At 42.8% G+C, this 17,506-nt stretch overlaps 1 protein-coding gene and 1 non-coding gene across 2 annotated transcripts in view; one reads left to right on the top strand and one right to left on the bottom strand.

Annotated features, from left to right (window-relative positions):
• kdr (kinase insert domain receptor (a type III receptor tyrosine kinase)) overlaps positions 1 to 5,799 on the top strand; it is an 80,738-nt gene extending 74,939 nt beyond the window's left edge. Inside the window, exon 30 of the mRNA XM_078547963.1 lies at positions 3,070 to 5,799. Within this exon, the coding sequence (XP_078404089.1) occupies positions 3,070 to 3,268 (199 nt within the window). The 3' untranslated portion in view covers positions 3,269 to 5,799. The remainder of the gene's footprint in view (positions 1 to 3,069) is intronic.
• An 11,165-nt stretch (positions 5,800 to 16,964) lies between these two features.
• trnad-guc (transfer RNA aspartic acid (anticodon GUC)) lies at positions 16,965 to 17,036 on the bottom strand. The gene has a single exon. It is a non-coding gene; the product is annotated as a tRNA-Asp (tRNA).
• Positions 17,037 to 17,506: the final 470 nt, after the last annotated feature.

The following is a 17,506-nucleotide window of genomic DNA, read 5'->3' as shown; positions in this document are numbered from 1 at the left end:
TGATTGCACAATGTTCAGCACCATTCGTGACTCCTCAGGTACTGAAGCAGTCATTGTCCAAATGCAGCCAGACCTGGACAACATCCAGGCTTAGGCTGACAAGTGGCAAGTAACAATCGCACCACACAAGTGTCAGGCAATGACCATCTCCAGCAAGAGAGAATCTAACCGTTGCCCCTTGACATTAAAAGCCATTACCATTGCTGAATCCCCTACTATCAACATCCTAGGGGTTATCATTGACCAGAAACTGAACTGGACTAGCCATCTAAATACTGTGGGTCCATGAGCAGTCCAGAGGCTAGGAATCCTGCGGTGAATAACTCACCTCCTGACTCTCCAAAGCCTGTCCACCATCTACAAGGCACAAGTCAGGAGTGTGATGAAATACTCACCGCTTGCTTGGATGAGTGCAGCTCCACCAACACTGAAGAAGCTTGACACCATCCGGGACAAAGCAGTCCGCTTGATTGGCACCACATCCACAAACATTCACTCCCTCCACCACCGATGCACAATAGCAGCAGTGTGTACCATCTACAAGATGCACTGCAGAAACTCACCAAGACCCCTTTGACAGCATCTTCCAAACCCATGACCACTACCATCTAAAAGGACAAGGGTAGCATATACATGGGAATACCACCACCCGGAAGTTCCCCTCCAGGCCATTAGCACCCTGACTTGGAAATATAGCGCCGTTCCTTCACTGTCACTCGACCAAAATCCTGGAACTTCCTCCCTAACAGCACAGTGAGGATACCTACATCACATGGACGGCAGCAGTTCATGAAGGCTGATTACCATCACCTTCTCAAGGGCAATTAGGGATGGGCAATATATGTTGGCCGAGCCCAGCGAAGCCCACATCCCATGAATAGATTTTAAAAATGAAATCTTGTTTTTGGGAATGATGACATTTGTGCTCACAGAGATGCAAGATATAATTTCTGAGAACCTGAATACTTTCACAGTTCAGGAACAGTATGAAGCACTGCCTTGTTAGGTGCAGTGCAGCCAGGCATAAAAAAAACACTTACCTCTTGCTCAGAGAAGTAATCCTCTTGCAACAATCAGCAAAGTGATGGGAGGGGTCGTCAACAATTCTATCAAGGTGAACTTACTCACCAATAACTTGCTCACTGATGCTCAGTTTGGGTTCTGCCAGGGCCACTCAGCTCCTGTCCTCGTTACAGCCTTAGTTCAAACATGGGCAAAAGAGCTGAACTCCCGAGGTGAGGTGAGAGTGACTGCCCTTCACATCAAGGCAGCATTTGGCCGAGTGTGGCGTCAAGGAGCCCTAGCAAAACTGGAGTCAATGGGAATCAGGGGAAAATTCTCCACTGGTTGGAGTCATACCTAGCACAATCGAAGATGGTTATGGTTGTTGGAAGTCAGTTATCTTAGTCCGAGGGCATCACTACAGGAGTTCCTCAGGGTAGTGCCCTCAAACCAACCATCTTCAGCTGCTTCATCAATGACCTTCCTTCCATCATAAGGTCAGAAGTGGGGATGTTCGCTGATGATTGCACGACATTCAGCACCATTCGCGACTCCTCAGATACTGAAGCAGTCTGTACCCATATGCAGCAAGACCTGGACAACATTCAGGCTTGGGCTTACAAGTGGCAAGTAACATTCACACCACACAAGTGCCAGGCAATGAGCATCTCCAACAAGAGGGAATCTAACCATCTCCCCTTGACATTCAATAGCATTACCATCGCTGAACCCACACCCACCCCCCCCCCCCACCTATAAACATCCTGGGGTTACCATTGACTAGAAACTGAACTGGACTAACCATATAAATACTGTGGCTACAAGAGCAGATCAGAGGCTAGGAATAGTGCGATGGGTAACCCACCTCCTGACTCCCCAAAGCCTGTTCACCATCTACAAGGCACAGGTCAGGAGTGTGGAATACCCTGCACTTGCCTGAATGAGTGCAGCTCCAACAACACTCAAGAAACTCAGCACCATCCAGGAAAAAGCAGCCTGGTTGATTGGCATCCCATCCAGCACCTTCAACGTTCACTCCCTCCACTACTGATGCAGTGACAGCAGTGCATATCATCTACAAGATGCAATGGAGCAACTCACCAAAGCTCCTTAGACAGCACCTTCCAAACTTGTGACCACTACCACTTAGAAGGACAAGGGTAGCAGATACATGGGAACACCACCACCTGCAATTTTCCCTCCAAACCACTCACCATCCTGACTTGGAAATGTATCACCATTCCTTCACTGTTGCTGGGTCAAAATCCGGAACTCACTCCCTAACAGCACTGTAGGTGTATCTATATCACATGGACTGCAGTGATTCAAGAAGGCAGCGCACCACCACCTTCTCAAGGGCAATTAGGGATGGGCAATAAAAGCTGACCTAGCCAGTGAACCCCACATCCCACGCATGAATTAAAGAAAAACAATCCTTGTACGAAAGAATGACAATTTAGGAACTGCAGTTCTGGTTTTATACACCACGAGATGCACAGGGGGAAATAATCAGGGCATAGGCCTTGTGTCCAGTTGGCACTTGGTTTTTCCACTGGCCCTATGCTAGGAGTGCAGGGCGAACCTTATTGGGCGTTAATTTTCTTTCATTCATGGATACATTGCTGCCACAAAATTCCTGATGTGTCATGCCATCGGTACACTGTCAAACTGCATCTTTGAGTTCTGCATATTGCTACCAGTACACAGCTACCAGAAATACTCTTAAAACTAGTGTGTCTGATATTTTGAAGTTATTCAGCAGTCGTGCTTTTGGGACTTTTTTTTGCTTACACGTTTAGATGCTTGTTCTGTTGTTTTTTTTGGCTTGTACCTTTAACTTGTTGCCCTTTTATTGGTTTGAATTTTCATGTCACTCCATTCACCATTAAGACAGTTTGCCTGAGATGGACACTAGCGCCCTGTGGAAATCATTTTCATCCAACCAGTTTGGTCTGAGTTCAAAACCAACTCAGAAATGAAAGGAGACTTCCTCAATTGTATTTTTGTGTCCACACCATTTCTAAATGATGTATATAAATGGTAACATTCATTTTCTTTTATCTACAGTGCTTTAACTCCAAGCAAAAGTAAAGAATCTGTGACATCTGATGCCTCCAACCAAACGAGTGGCTACCAGTCAGGATACCATTCCGACGACACTGACACAGCTCCTTACGCCAATGAAGAAGCAAAAACAAAGGAGAATTACTGCACCTTACCAGCTGATTACAACCTTGTGATTCGATACAGTGCGCCACCTGTTTAAGAATTCACTGCAAAACTCAGAGGATGCCATCTTGTCGCAAATTCACCTATGCCTTAAATGAATAAAGTTACCGCATATGTTATCTAGAATATTGTCAAAATATGGACTTTGTTCTAAACAATAGAACTATTATTACTATTGACACTAGATATCTTTATATAGCAGATAATGGCAGTGGAGTAACTTGCAGTCAATAATATATCTACTGTTTAGCTGAGCAATTCATCAGGCCAAGCTAAGTCCAGTCTGTTCAGCTCTTGGTTGTCCAATACATAAACTCCATCACACAAAATACAAGAAGTAAACAAGGCTGTCAGAATTGCTCTCTGGAAAATGTGGTAAACATTGACTATTATGTTGGCGCCCAACATCACTTCACAATAAGGCACTGCATCAAGTTGACTATTAAAACTTCAAGTGATTCTAGGCTGAGGAGATGCAACTATTGAATGAAACACTGCACAATTGAAAGTTACCTGGTAACTAAGGCTGGGTTCCTAATAGACATTGAAACTGTCTGAATGTATAAGTCCGATATTGCCATATTTCATCCCTGTTTGATGGATAGCTCTCCAGATAGACATTTGAGTGTGTGCGGAGAGAGTGTGAGAGAGGAAGTATAGATAGGCACCTATTTATAGCAGCTGAGTGTTGAATGTCTGCATATTCACGAATAAATGTAATATATTGAACAAAGATAATAAGATTTTCATTGAATGAGCATGTTGTATTCAGGACACATTCTTACTGCTATGTTTCAAGGAATGTTGGATTGATAAGGGCAAATAGTCAAACCAAGAAAGGTTTCTCTGGTGGTACATACATTCTTTTCATTGAATGGTAATCAAAATAAAATGCTTCCAAGTAAACATATATAAGCGTCGAACTGGAAGTGAGAAACGATTGTGCTGTGTATAATATATATTGATCAAAATACAGCTCTTTTACTACTTTTGAATGTGAATATTTGGAGCCTTCATTATGGTTTGCACAATCACCATAGAAAAGGCCCAATGTATTAATGATCAATGCATTGTTTCATAAATGAAAGATTCTTTATTACAAAATTACTTTATATAAAGAGAATATTTGAGCAGCTACTCATTTTACTTTTCTAGTTCTCTGTCTTTTGTCTTCCAAAGTGAAATATTTCAAAAGACATGCAGTGTTACAGATGAATATACATCTGCTCAAGGCAATTCATGCTATTGTAAAATACATGTATTATGTTTTTGCAATTTCTTAGATTTGACTTCAGTTTGTCAACAATAATGTTATAGAAAATCAGTGTTTTATAGTAGAAGCATTTGGTAACTCTAAAGGAAATTGATTGTTACGTTAATGTAAATTTGCTTGCTGGGCAGACATTTAAATTCAGAGAAGACCAAACAATTAATTCTACCATTTTGTCTACCCCTCTCCCAGATAGCTTGTTCTGATTTTGGACAATGCACTTGGAGCATATAGACGATGGCAAGAGCTTACTTCTAATGTTAATCTGTCAATTATTGACCTGAATGCACTGAATTGCAACCAATTAACTTAGTACTTGTGATTCTCACACATCCTTATGGAAGTTTGCAGGACAAGCAGCTCTATTATCAAATAGGTGAGATAATAAAAGCCATGTGTCTTCTAAAAGTGCCAGTATAACCTAAGTCAATTAAAAAGGAATATGTTTTAACAAGAGAATTACATCTAATCCAATTCATTTTTTAATGTAAAACAACTTGGTTTCCATATGAATATCCCAACAAATTGGATTAAAACCAACCACATTCAAAGTAATCAACTCTTGCACAGAGACTTTGGATGATTTTGCTAGGCAACAAATGTTTAAAGATTAAACTCATTTCATGAGGAACAAACCAGGAAAAAAGTTTTCCTTAAAAACATTGACATCAAATTAACTGATACTTAATGATTTTTTTAAATTCCTTTCGTTGAATTAATGCAATCATATACAATCATAGGGTCTGTTATATGTCCCACAGTTAGGTGATGAAAATTGTGGTCAAGGCAAATTGGGCCTCATGCATGATGAGAAGTTGGTCCACTATCAACAGTTTTCTAGAGGTGTCAGCTGTGGCTCAGTTCATAGCACCCTCGCCTTTGAATCAGAGGGTTGTGGGTTTATGTCCCACTCCTGGAAAAACCAAGAACTGTGATTGTACTAGACAGAGTTGCAATCTGTGACTGTTGATAACTCAAAAGAGGATCAACAGTTTTCTGCACGACAATGAAAGTACCAATCTATTCCCCCAGGTTTCATTGGCTCATTTATTACCAGCGCATCTCTGGTCCATGATAATTTGTTGAACTCAGCCATGGTTAAAACTGGGAATTTAATGTTCACAAGGCTGTTTAAAGTTTTAAACTAAATACAACTCAAATCTCAAAAGTGAATGTGTGTTGAATGTAAAGAAACAATTTTGTCTATACATATTTTGTTTTAGAGTTCTTTGGAATTGAACAATGTGTAAAAGGTTCACTTCTGAAATTTTTTTAATAAACATTTTTCATATATTTGATACATTTTGTGGATACGTTCTTCTCCATGCTTTTTAGATTTTGGATTTATGTTAAAGAAATTAACCTCGTATACATTCTAAGTATTCTCACAGAGACATGATAACCGGACAGCCCAAGCTGCCAGATTAGAAATTGTATGTGTCTTTTTCCCTGCCATGGGAATAGACATTTTATGAAGTTTCACAGGAGCTTCAAATGTTCCACTCAAATGTCCAACTTTTTATCTTGCACAGCTGTTTGCATATTTGGAATGAGTTTCAGAAATACTCTACATTATTATAATGCAGACTCCCCCAGTTTTACAGTAACCTTCAGACTACAAAAACCTGATATCAAAGCAGTGATGCCAATCATCAAAACTACCCTCATTCGTTATTAAGCTAACATAATTCAATGGATAAAAAATGAAATACATGAAAGTCTTAAAAAGATAAAAACAGGGGATGGGAGGCATTTTGGTTCATCATATTTATTTTTCTCTAAAAATCTATGATACTTGGTTCACAGCGCCATACATCTCCTTGAATGATTCCAGAGTTATTTCCACTATCCTACTCTACCTATAAGATCACTTTATGAATTATTCCACATGAAAGGCTTACCATGCCTTCATCCAGTTTATGTCTCGGTCCCATTATCCTGCAGCTATGATTTGGAGAGTGCAAGAAGAGGACCCTGGGACAGGCAGTCAGCAGCACCTAGAGGAGAGTGCGAGAGGAGGACCCTGGGATAGGCAGTCAGCAGCACCTAGAGGAGAGTGCAAGAGGCGGACCCTGGGACAGGCAGTCAGCAGCACCTAGAGGAGAGTGCGAGAGGAGGATCCTGGAACAGGTAGTCAGTAGCACCTAGCACCTAGCATCACAGGAGAAACATAAGTTCATTTGTTGGTGAGAAACTGCTGTTAGGGAGTGTCATCAAGTAGATGAGAATTAGAAAAGCACCTTTTTAAAATAAGAGGCTACTTATATTTAAATAAGAAATACAAGCAAAAGGAAAATAAATTTAAGTTGTGCTCAGGTAAAATAAAGTTGCATAAGTAAACCAATATAAAATAAAGTTAATGCAAGGAAAGTAAATTGAAGCCACGGCAGGACAGTTCGGTCATGTGGAATGTCCTGTAATATGTGGGAAGTTGTGGACGCTACCAGTGTCCTAGATGACCACGTGTGCAGGAAGTGTCACCAGCTGCAGGACCTTGAGCTCTGGGTTTTGGAGCTTGAGCAGCAGCTGGATTCATTGTGGTGCATCAGCAAGGCTGAGAGCTACGTGGATAGCATGTTCAGAGAGGGGGTCAGCTTAGGAGCCTGGAGGCAGAGAGGGAATGGGTGACCACCAGACAGTCCAAGAAAATTAGACAGGTAATGCAGGAGTCCCCTGGGGTCCCATTTACCAATCGGTTTTCTGTTTAGGATACCAGTGAAGGCTTTGGTTCCTCAGAGGAGTGCAGTCAGAGCCAAGCTTGTGACATCATCAGCAGCTCTGCTGTACAGGAGGGGAGAAAGTAGAGGGGAAGAGCACAGTAGCAATAGGGGATTTGATAGTTAGGGGAACAGACAGGCAGTTCTGTGGCCGTAGACATGACTCCAGGATAGCATGTTGCCTCCCTGTTGCCAGGGTTAAGGATGTCATGGAGCGGCTGCAGGACATCCTTCTGGGGAAGGGTGACTAGCCAGAGATCATGGTCCATGTTGGTACCAATGGCTTAGGTAGGAAAAGGGATGAGGTCCTGAAAGTAGACTTTAAGGTGCGAAGAAGAAGATTGAAAAGCTGGACCTCTAAAGCAGTAATCTCAGGGTTGCTCCCAGTCCCACATGCAAGTGAGTATAGGAATAGAAGAATTGAGCGAATAAACACAAGGCTGGAAAGCTGGTGTAGGAGGGAGAGCATCAGATTTCTGAGGTATTGGGACCGGCTCTGGGGAAGGTGGGACCTGTACAAGCCAAATGGTCTACACCTGAACAGGACTGGGACAAATATCCTCATAGGGAGGTTTGCTAGTGTGGTTTACGGGGGTTTCAACTAGATTGGTAGGGGGTTGGGAACCTGAGGGCAAATTCAGAGCAGGGAATAGGAGATGGAGAACTAATGAGTGACTCTGAAAGACAGGAGTAGCACAGATTAAAAATTGTACAGCACAGAGATTTGGCAGTGTTAAAAAGTATATATGTAAATGCAAGGAGCAAATAAAGCCAGCTGAGGGCACAGATAGACACATGGCAGTATGATATCATTGTTATAATGGCTTAAGGGGGGGCAAATATGGCAGCTCAACATCCCTGGATATAGAGTTTTCAGGCAGCATAGGGAGGGGGATAAAAAATGTGGCGGTGTAGCATTATTGGTTAAAGAATCAATTACAGGTGTGAGGAGGGATGATATACTAAATGAAGCATCAAATGAGGCCATATGGATTGAGCTCAGAAATAAAAAAGGGGCAGCCACACTGCTAGGAGTGTACTATAGACCCCCAAATGGTGGAAGGGAGTTAGAAGAGCAAATATGTAGACAGATTTCTGAATGCAAGAAGAATAGGGCAGCAATCGTTGAGGACTTCAACTACCCTAATATCAATTGGGATATGAACAGTGTGAAGGGCACCGAGGGCACAAAATTCTTGAACTGCATTCAAAAGAACTTTTTTAGTCAGCACGTAACAAGCCCAATGAGAGAGGGCGCAATTCTAGATTTAGTCTTAGGAAATGAAGCTGGGCAAGTGGATAAAGTAGCAGTGGGGGACCATTTTGGAGATACTGACCATAATATAGTTAGATTTAGCATCTTTATGGAAAAGGACAAAAATAGAACAGGAGTAAAAGTTCTAAACTAGGGGAAGACAAATTTTACAAAGCTGAGAAGTGAGCTGGTGAGAGTGGACTGGATATAGCTATAAAAAGAAAAACTGTGTCAAATCAATGGAGGCATTCAATGGCGAGATTCTATGAGTACAGTGCAGACATGTCCTCACAAAGAAAAAGGGTGGCATTGACAAATAAGAACATAAGAAATAGAAACAGAAGTAGACCATTCGGCCCCTTGAGCCTGCTCCACCATTCAATAACATCATGGCTGATCTTCTTGTGTTTTGATTTCCACATTCCCATCTAACTCCGATAACCTTTGATTCCCTTGCCTAACAAGAATCTGCCTTAAAAATATTCAATGACTCCGTTTCCACCACCTTCTGAGGAAGAGAGTTCCAAAGTCGCACAACGCTCTGAGAGAAAAAATTTCTCCTCATCTCTGTCCTAAAAGGCAACCCCTAATTTTAAAACTGTGCCCCTTAGTTCTGGACTTACCCACAAGAGGAAACATCCTTTTGACGTCCACCTTGTCAAGGCCGTTCAGGATCTTGTATACTTCAATCAAATCACCCCTCACTCTTCTAAACTCCAGTGGAAACAAGCCCAGTATCCAACCTTTCCTCATAAGACAACCCACTCATTCCAGGTATCAATCTACTAAACCTCCTCTGAATGGCCTCCAATGCATTTACATCCTTCTGAGACCAAAACTGCATGCAGTATTCAAGGTGCGGTCTCACCAATGCCCTGTATAATTGAAGCATAACATCCTTACTTTTATGTTCAACCCCTCTCATAATAAAGGATAGCATTCAATTAGCTTTCTTAATTACTTGCTGTACCTGCATACTAACTTTTTGTGACTCATGTACTAGAAAGCCTAGATCCCTCTGCAACTCAGAATTATGCAGCCATTTTCCATTTAAGTAATACTCTGCTATTTTATTCTTCCTGCCAAAGTAAGCAATTCACATTTTCCCATATTAAACTCCATTTGCCAGATCTTTGCCCACTCACTCACTCCATCTATCTATATTCATCTGCAAACATCTCATGTCCTCTTCAGTACATACTTTCCTACCTATCTTTGAATCATCTGCAAATTTAGCCACCATGTCTTTGCTCCCCTCATCTAAGTCATTGATGTAACTTGTAAAAAGTTGAGGGCCCAGAACAGACCCCTGTGGGACTTCACTTGTCACAACCCACCAATCCAAAAAGATCCATTTATGCATACTCTCTGCTTTCTGCCAGCCAGCTAATATTCTATCCATGCTAATATGTTACCCACCACACCAGCGCTTTTATTTTCCGTGATAATCTTTGATGTGGCACCTTATCAAATGCCTTCTGGAAATCCAAGTACAGTTTGTCTACAGGCTCCCCTTTATTCACTGGACCTGTTACTCCTTCAAAAAACTCCAATAAATTGGTTAAACATGATTTTCTTTTCACAAAACCATGTTGACTCTTCCCGATTGCTTTGAACTCTTCTAACTGCCCAGCTATAACCTCCTTAATGATCGATTCTAACATCTTCCCCGTGACAGACATCAAGTTAACTGGCCTATAGTTTCCTGTTTTCTTCCTCCCTCCCTATAGGGGCTATATTTGCTGCTTTCCAATTTGATGGAACCTTTCCAGAATCTAGTGAATTTTGGAAAAGTAAAAGTAAAGTAAAAGTAAAAGTAAAAGTAAAAGAAAAGTGCATCGACTACCTCATTAGCCACTTCTTTTAAGACCCTAGGATGCAGTCCACCAGGACCCAGAGACTTGCCAGCCCTCAGCTCCATCATTTTGCTCAGTTTCCCTAGTGATTTCAATTTCACCTAGTTCCTCTCTCCATTTCACCTCCTGATTTGCAGTTATTACTGGAATGTTTTTTGTATCCCCTATAGTGAACACAGAAGCAAAATATTTGTTCATTTCTTCCGCCATTTCCTTATTATCTACTATTAACTCCCCACTGTCACTCTCTAAAGGACCTAGACTCACTTTACTTACTCTTTTCCTTTTTAAATACCTGTAGAAACTCTTGCTGTCCGCTTTTACAATTCTAGCTAGCTTCCTCTCATACTCCAGTTTCTTTCTCCTGGTAAACCTTATATTCATTCTCTGCCGTTCTTTATATTTTGACCAATCATCTGTCCTGCCACTCATCTTTGCGGAGTTATATGCTTTTTCTTTAAGTTTGATGCTTTCCTTAACTTCTTTAGTTAACCAAGGATGATGGATCCTCCCATTAGAATTTTTCTTTATAATAGGAATGTACTTATTCTGAATACTCTGAAATATCCCCTTAAATATCTGCCACTGCTTCCCTATAGATCTCTCCTCTAGCCTAGTTTCCCAGTTCACTTCAGCTAACTCAACTTTCATCCCCACATAGTTGCCCTCATTTAAGTTTAAGACACAAGTCTTAGATCCACTCTCCTCCCTTTCAAACTGGATGGAAAATGCTATCATATTGTAATCGCTGCTACATAGGGGTGCCTTTACTCTGAGGTCATTAATTAATCCTGAACATCAAACAATACCAAATCTAATATAACCTGCTTTCTGGTTGGTTCCGGAACGTGCTGCTCTAAGAAACTATCTCAAAAGTATTCTAAGAACTCCTCGCCCAGGCTACTACTGCCAATCTGATTTTTCTAGTTTATATGTAGATTAAAATTACCCATGATTATTACTATCCCTTTATCACAAGCACACAATATCTTCTCTTGAATACTCTGTCTTACACTGTGGCTACTGTTAGGTGGCCACTAATGACTTTTCTCCCTCTACTATCTTCATCCAAACCGATTCTACATCCTTATCTCCTGAACCAAGGTAATCTCTAACTATTGCAGCAATGCCCTCTTTGATTAACAGTCCAACCCCTCCATCTTTACCTAGCTTCTTATTCTTCCTGAATGTCATGTACCCCTCAATATTAAGGAATCTTTGTCATCCTGCAGCCATCTGTTATCAGGTCACATTTATTTACTTCAATGTGGGCCATAAATTCATTTACTTTGATATGAATGCTACACGCATTCAGATAGAGAGCCTTCAGTTTTGTCTTTTTGTTACCTTTGTAATATCTAGTCTTGACTGTTGATGTTTTCTTGGATTTTTTTCTCCCTGTCCCTTCCTGCCATTCTCTGACCCTCATTTCTCATATTATTATTTTGCTCTCCTGTCTTGACTCTACACCTTGAATGTGACCTCTACCCAAGCTTGATCCCTCACCCCTCCTGTTAAGTTTAAAGCCCTCTCTACTTCCCTGGTTATGCAATTTGCAAGGACACTTGTCCCAGCACGGTTCAGGTGTAAACCGTCCCAACGGTACAGCCCCCACTTTCCCCAGTACTGGTGCCAGTGCCCCGCAAACTGGAACCCACTTCTCCCACACCAATCTTTGAGCCATGCATTCATCTCTCTAATGCCAATTTGCATGTGGCTCAGGTAATAATCCAGAGATTATCACCTTTGAGGTTCTGCTTCTTAATTTGGTACCTGGCTCCTCATGCTGACTTTGCAGAACCTCTTTCCTAGTTCTATCTATGTCAACAACTGGATCCTCCCCCTCCCCCTGCAAGTACCTCTCCAGCCATGAACAGATGTTCCGAGCCCTGGCACCAGGCAGGCAACATAGCCATTTGGACTCTCGCTCTTTGCTAGGGCCCCTGGTTATGCAGAAGCATACAGACCGGGGTAAAGCAGGAAAAAAAAAGCTTATGGCGGCCACAAAAGCCTAGAGGAGTATAGAAAGTACAGGGGTGAGGTAAAAAAAGAAATTAGGAAAGCAAAGAAAGATATGAAAAAATATTGATAGGTAAAATCAAAGAAAACCCTAAGATGTTTTACCAATACATGAGGAGCAATAGAATAACTAAGGAAAAGGTAGGACCTATCAGAGATGTACATGGTAACTTGGGGTTGATGCAGAAGATGTGAGCAGGGTTCTCAAAGAGTACTTTGTCTCTGCCTTCACTAAGGAGAGGGATGATGTAGACATTCCTGTTAAAGAGGGGGAGTGTGAAATATTAGATACAAGGAGCATAGTGAGAGAGGAAGTACTAGGGGAACTGGCATCCTTGATGGTGGATAAATCACCAGGGCCAGATGGATTGTATCCCAGGCTGTTGAAAGAAGCCAGGGAGGAAATGGCAGATGCTCTGGGGATCATTTTCCAATCCGCAAGAGATCCAGAGGATTGGAGGTCTGCAAACGTTGTACCATTATTTAAAAAGGGTGTGAGCGATAGACTGATAGACTCATAGACGTTTATAGCACAGAAGGAGGCAATTCGGTCCATCACGTCCATGCCGGTCAACAAAGATCTGACTACACTAATCCCATTTTCCAGCGCATGTCACATAGCCCTGGAGGCTATGGCAATGCAAACGAATATCTAAATACTTCTTAAATGTTACGGGAGTTTCTGAATCAACCACCCTTTCGGACAGTGAGTTCCAAACTTCCACCACCCTCTGGGTGAAAAATTTCTCCTCAACTCCCCTCTTAGCCTTCTACCTCTTACCTTAAATCTATGCCTCCTGGTTATTGACCCCTCTACTAATGGAAAAATTGCCTTCCTATCCACCCTATCTATGTCCCTCATAATTTTATACACCTCTATCATGTCTCCTCTCAACCTTCGCTGCTCCAAGGAAAACAGCCCCAGTCTATTCAATCTTTCCTCATAGTTTACCAGGCAGCATCCTGGTAAATTTCCTGTGCACCCTCTCCAGTGCAATCACATCCTTCCTACAATGTGGTGACTAGAACTGCATGCAGTACTCCAGTTGTGGCCTAACCAGCATTTTATACAGTTCCAGCATAACCTCCCTGCTCTTGTATTCTATGCCTCAGCTAATAAAGGCAAGTATCCCAGATGCCTTCTTGACCACCTTATGCACTTGCCCTGCTACCTTCCGGGATCTGTGGATAGGCACACCAAAGTCCTTCTGATCTTCAGTACTTTCCAGGGTCCTACCATTCATAGTGTAATCCCTTGCCTTGTTAGCCCTCTCCAAGTGCAATACCTCACACTTTTCCGCGTTGAATTCCATTTGCCACTGCTCTGCCCACCTGACCAGTCCATTGATATCCTCCTGCAGTTTACGGCTATCCTCCTCATTATTTACTACCCTACCAATTTTCGTGACATCCATGAATTTCTTGATCATACCCCTACATTTAAATCCAAATCATTTACGTACACCACAAACAGAAAGGGCCCCAGCACTGAGCCCTGTGGAACCCCACTGGAAACAGACTTCCAGTCACAGAAACATCCCTCCACCATCATCCTCTGCTTCCTGCCTCTCAGCCAATTTTGGATCCAACGTGTCACTTTGCCTTGGATCCCATGGGCTCTTACTTTCTTGACCAGTCTGCCATGAGGGTCCTTATCAAAATCCTTGCTAAAGTCCATGTAAACCACATCAAATGCATTACCCTCATCAACACTCCTGGTTACCTCCTCAAAACGTTCGATTAAATTTGTCAAACACAGCTATCCCTCAATAAATCCATGCTGACTATCCCTGATTAATCCGTGTCTCTCCAAGCGCAAATATATTCTATCCCTCAGAATTCTTTCTAGTAACTTCCCCACCACCGAGGTTAGACCGACTGGCCTGTAATTTCCTGGTCTATCCCTTCCTCCCTTTTTTAATAATGGGACAACATTAGCAGTCCTCCAGTCCTCTGGCACCTCATCTGTGGCCAGAGAGGATTTGAAAATTACTGCCAGGGCCCTTGATATCTCTTCCTTTGCCTCCCTCAACAGTCTGGGATACATCTCATCCAGGCCTAAGGATTTATCCACTTTTAAGGCCGCTAAACCCGCCAGTGTCTCCTCTCTCTCTATGTTAATTTCCTCTAATATTTCACAGTCCTTCACTCTGATGTCTATACCCGCATCGTCCTTTTCCATTGTGAAGACCAATGCAAAGTACTCATTAAGGACTGCACCCATGTCTTCCAGGTCCACTCACATATTACCTCTACCACCCCTAATTGGCCCTACTCTTTCCCTAGTTATTTTCTTGCTCTTTATATATTTATAAAACCCCTTTGTGTTTTCCTTTATTTTACCCACCAATGCTTTCTCATGCACTCTCTTAGCTTTCCTAATTTCCTCTTTAAGTTCCCCTCTGCACTTTTTATACTCCTCTAGGGACTCTGCTATATTGAGGCCTTGGTATCTACCATAAGCTTCTCTTTTTTTCTTAATCCTAACCTTTATGCCCCTTGACATCCAGGGTCCTCCGGACTTGGTCCCCCACTTTGTCCTTATGGGAATATATTTGCCCTGTACCCTCCCTATTTTCTCCTTGAATGCCTCCCACTGCTCTGACACAGTTTTATCTGCAAGTAGCTGCTCCTAGTCCACTTGGGCCAAATCATATCGCATCTTAGTAAAATTAGCCTTTCCCCAGTTTAGAACTTTTTTTCCCAGCCCAACCTTATCCTTTTCCATAACTATCCTAAATCTAACTGAGTTATGGTCACTGTCTCCAAAATGTTCCCCTACTGATACGCCTTCCACCTGCCCGGGCTCATTTCTGAATATTAGGTCCAGAACTGCTCCCTCCCTTGTTGGGCTTTCTACATACTGGCTAAAAACGTTCTCCTGGATGCAACTTAAGAATTTTGCTCCCTCCCTACCTTGCACACTAAAACTACCCCAGTTAATAGTTGGGTAGTTAAAATCCTCTACTATTACTGCCCTATTATTCTTATACTTCTCTGAAATTTGATTACATATTTGATCATCTATCTCTCCCTGACTGTTTGTCTCCAACGTTGTGTTTGCCCCTTTTGTGTTTTTTACTTCTACCCATATGGCCTCATTTGATGATCCTTCCAAGATATCAACCCTCATCACTGCTGTAATTGATTCCTTGATCAATATTGTGACCCCCCACTCCTCTTCTATCCCCCTCTCTATCTCATCTGAATACCCTACAACCAGAAATGTTGAGCTGCCAATCCTGCCCTTCTTTTAGCCAAGTCTCAGTCATAGCTCTGCTATCATACTCCCACGTGCCTATCTGAGCTCTCAGCTCATCTGTCTTATTCCTCACACTCCTTGCATTAAAAGGTATTCCATTTAGCCTTGCTAAACTCACTTCTTTCTTATCTAGTCTATGTTTCCTCTGCCTTCCAGACACACTGACGAGCATTTTAACTTTTAATTACATCTCAGCTTCTCTCTGCTCTGAACTATTTTTCAGGATCCCATCTTCCTGGCAATTTAGTTTAAATCCGCCCCAACAGCATTAGCAAACCTCCCCATGAGGATGTTGGTCCCGTTCCTGTTAAGACATAACCAGTCCAACTTGTACAGGTCCCACTTTGCCCAGAAACGGTGCCAATGCCCCAGGAATCTAAAACCCTCCCTCCTGCATCATCTCTCCTGTCACGCATTCATCTGCTCTATCCTTCTGTTCCTATACTCATTGCTGTGTGGCACCGGGAGTAATCCGGAGATTACTACCTTTGAAGCCCTGCTTTTCAATTTCCTACCTAATTCCCGAAAGTCTGCTTGCAGGGCCTCATTTCTCTTTCTTCCTATGTCATTGGTCCCAACATGGACCATGACCTCTGGCTGTACATCCTCCCTCTTCAGAATGCCCTGTAGCCATTCTGTGACATCCTTAACCCTGGCACCCAGGAGGCAACATACCATCCTGGAGTCACATCCATGGCCACAGAAGCACCTATCTACTCCTCTCACTAACAAATCCCACATCACTTCTGTCCTTCCACACTCCTTTCTCCCCACCTGAGCAGCTGGACCACCCAGGGTGCCATGGCCTTGGCTCTGGTTGGCCTCCACAGAGGAACCGTCACTCTCACTGCTTATCAAGGCCGAAAAACAGTTTGTGAGCATAATGCACTCAGGGGATACCCTCACTCCCTGCCTGGCTCCCTTCTCCAGTCTGGCTGACACCCATTCCATCTCTGCTTGCACTTCCTTAAGATACGCCCTGACCACGTCCTAAAACATGCTATCCATGAACCTCTCAGCCTCATGAATGCACCGTAGTGCCCCCAGCTGCCGCTCAAGCTCCAAAACCCAGAGCTCGAGTTGCTCCAGTAGGAGGCACCGCCTGTACATTTGGTCATCCAGACTGCCAGGAGCATTTAGGATTTCTCACATAGCGCAGGATGTGAAAATCACTGGACAGATCTCCCCAGACATATCTTAACCAAATAGAATATGGACCCTTGCTTTTACTTTGCCTTTACTCCTGCTTGAGTGTAGACTTGATGTTAGATCTCTAGATAGATTAGATCCTCTAGGTGCTCAAGACAAGACATTTCCAATTTCGTGTGCGTCCTCTTATAAAGGACAACGCTTACTCCCCGTCGGGGAATTGAACCCCGGTCTCCCGCGTGACAGGCGGGGATACTAACCACTATACTAACGAGGCTGCTGGCTGCCTGTCCCAGGGTCCTCCTCTCGCACTATCCTTTGTGCACTGCTGACTGACTGTTCCGGGGTCCTCCTCTTGCACTCTCCTCTAGGTGCTGCTGACTGCCTGTCCCCAGGTCCTCCTCTCTAGGAGGATAGGCCAGAACATTATAGGCTGGTCAGTCTGACTTCAGTGGTCGGCAAATTATTGGAAACAATTCTGAGAGACAGGATAAACTGTCATTAGAAATGCACTGAGTGATCAGGGATAGTTAGCATGGTTTTGTTTAGGGGAAGGTCATGCCTTATTAACTTAATGGAATTTTTTGTGGAAGTAAAAAAGGGGATTGATGAGGGTAGTGCAGTGGATGTTTTCTACATGGATTTCAGTAAGGCATTTGATAAGGCTCCACGTGGCAGACTGGTCAGAAAAGAGAGATCTCATGGGTTACAGGGGAAGGTGACAGGTTGGATCCAAAATTAGCTCAT

The sequence above is a fragment of the Cetorhinus maximus genome, chromosome 1 (genome assembly GCF_964194155.1).
Source record: "Cetorhinus maximus chromosome 1, sCetMax3.hap1.1, whole genome shotgun sequence".
NCBI classification, from domain to species: domain Eukaryota; kingdom Metazoa; phylum Chordata; class Chondrichthyes; order Lamniformes; family Cetorhinidae; genus Cetorhinus; species Cetorhinus maximus.
This window is presented reverse-complemented; position numbering and strand designations above follow the sequence as displayed.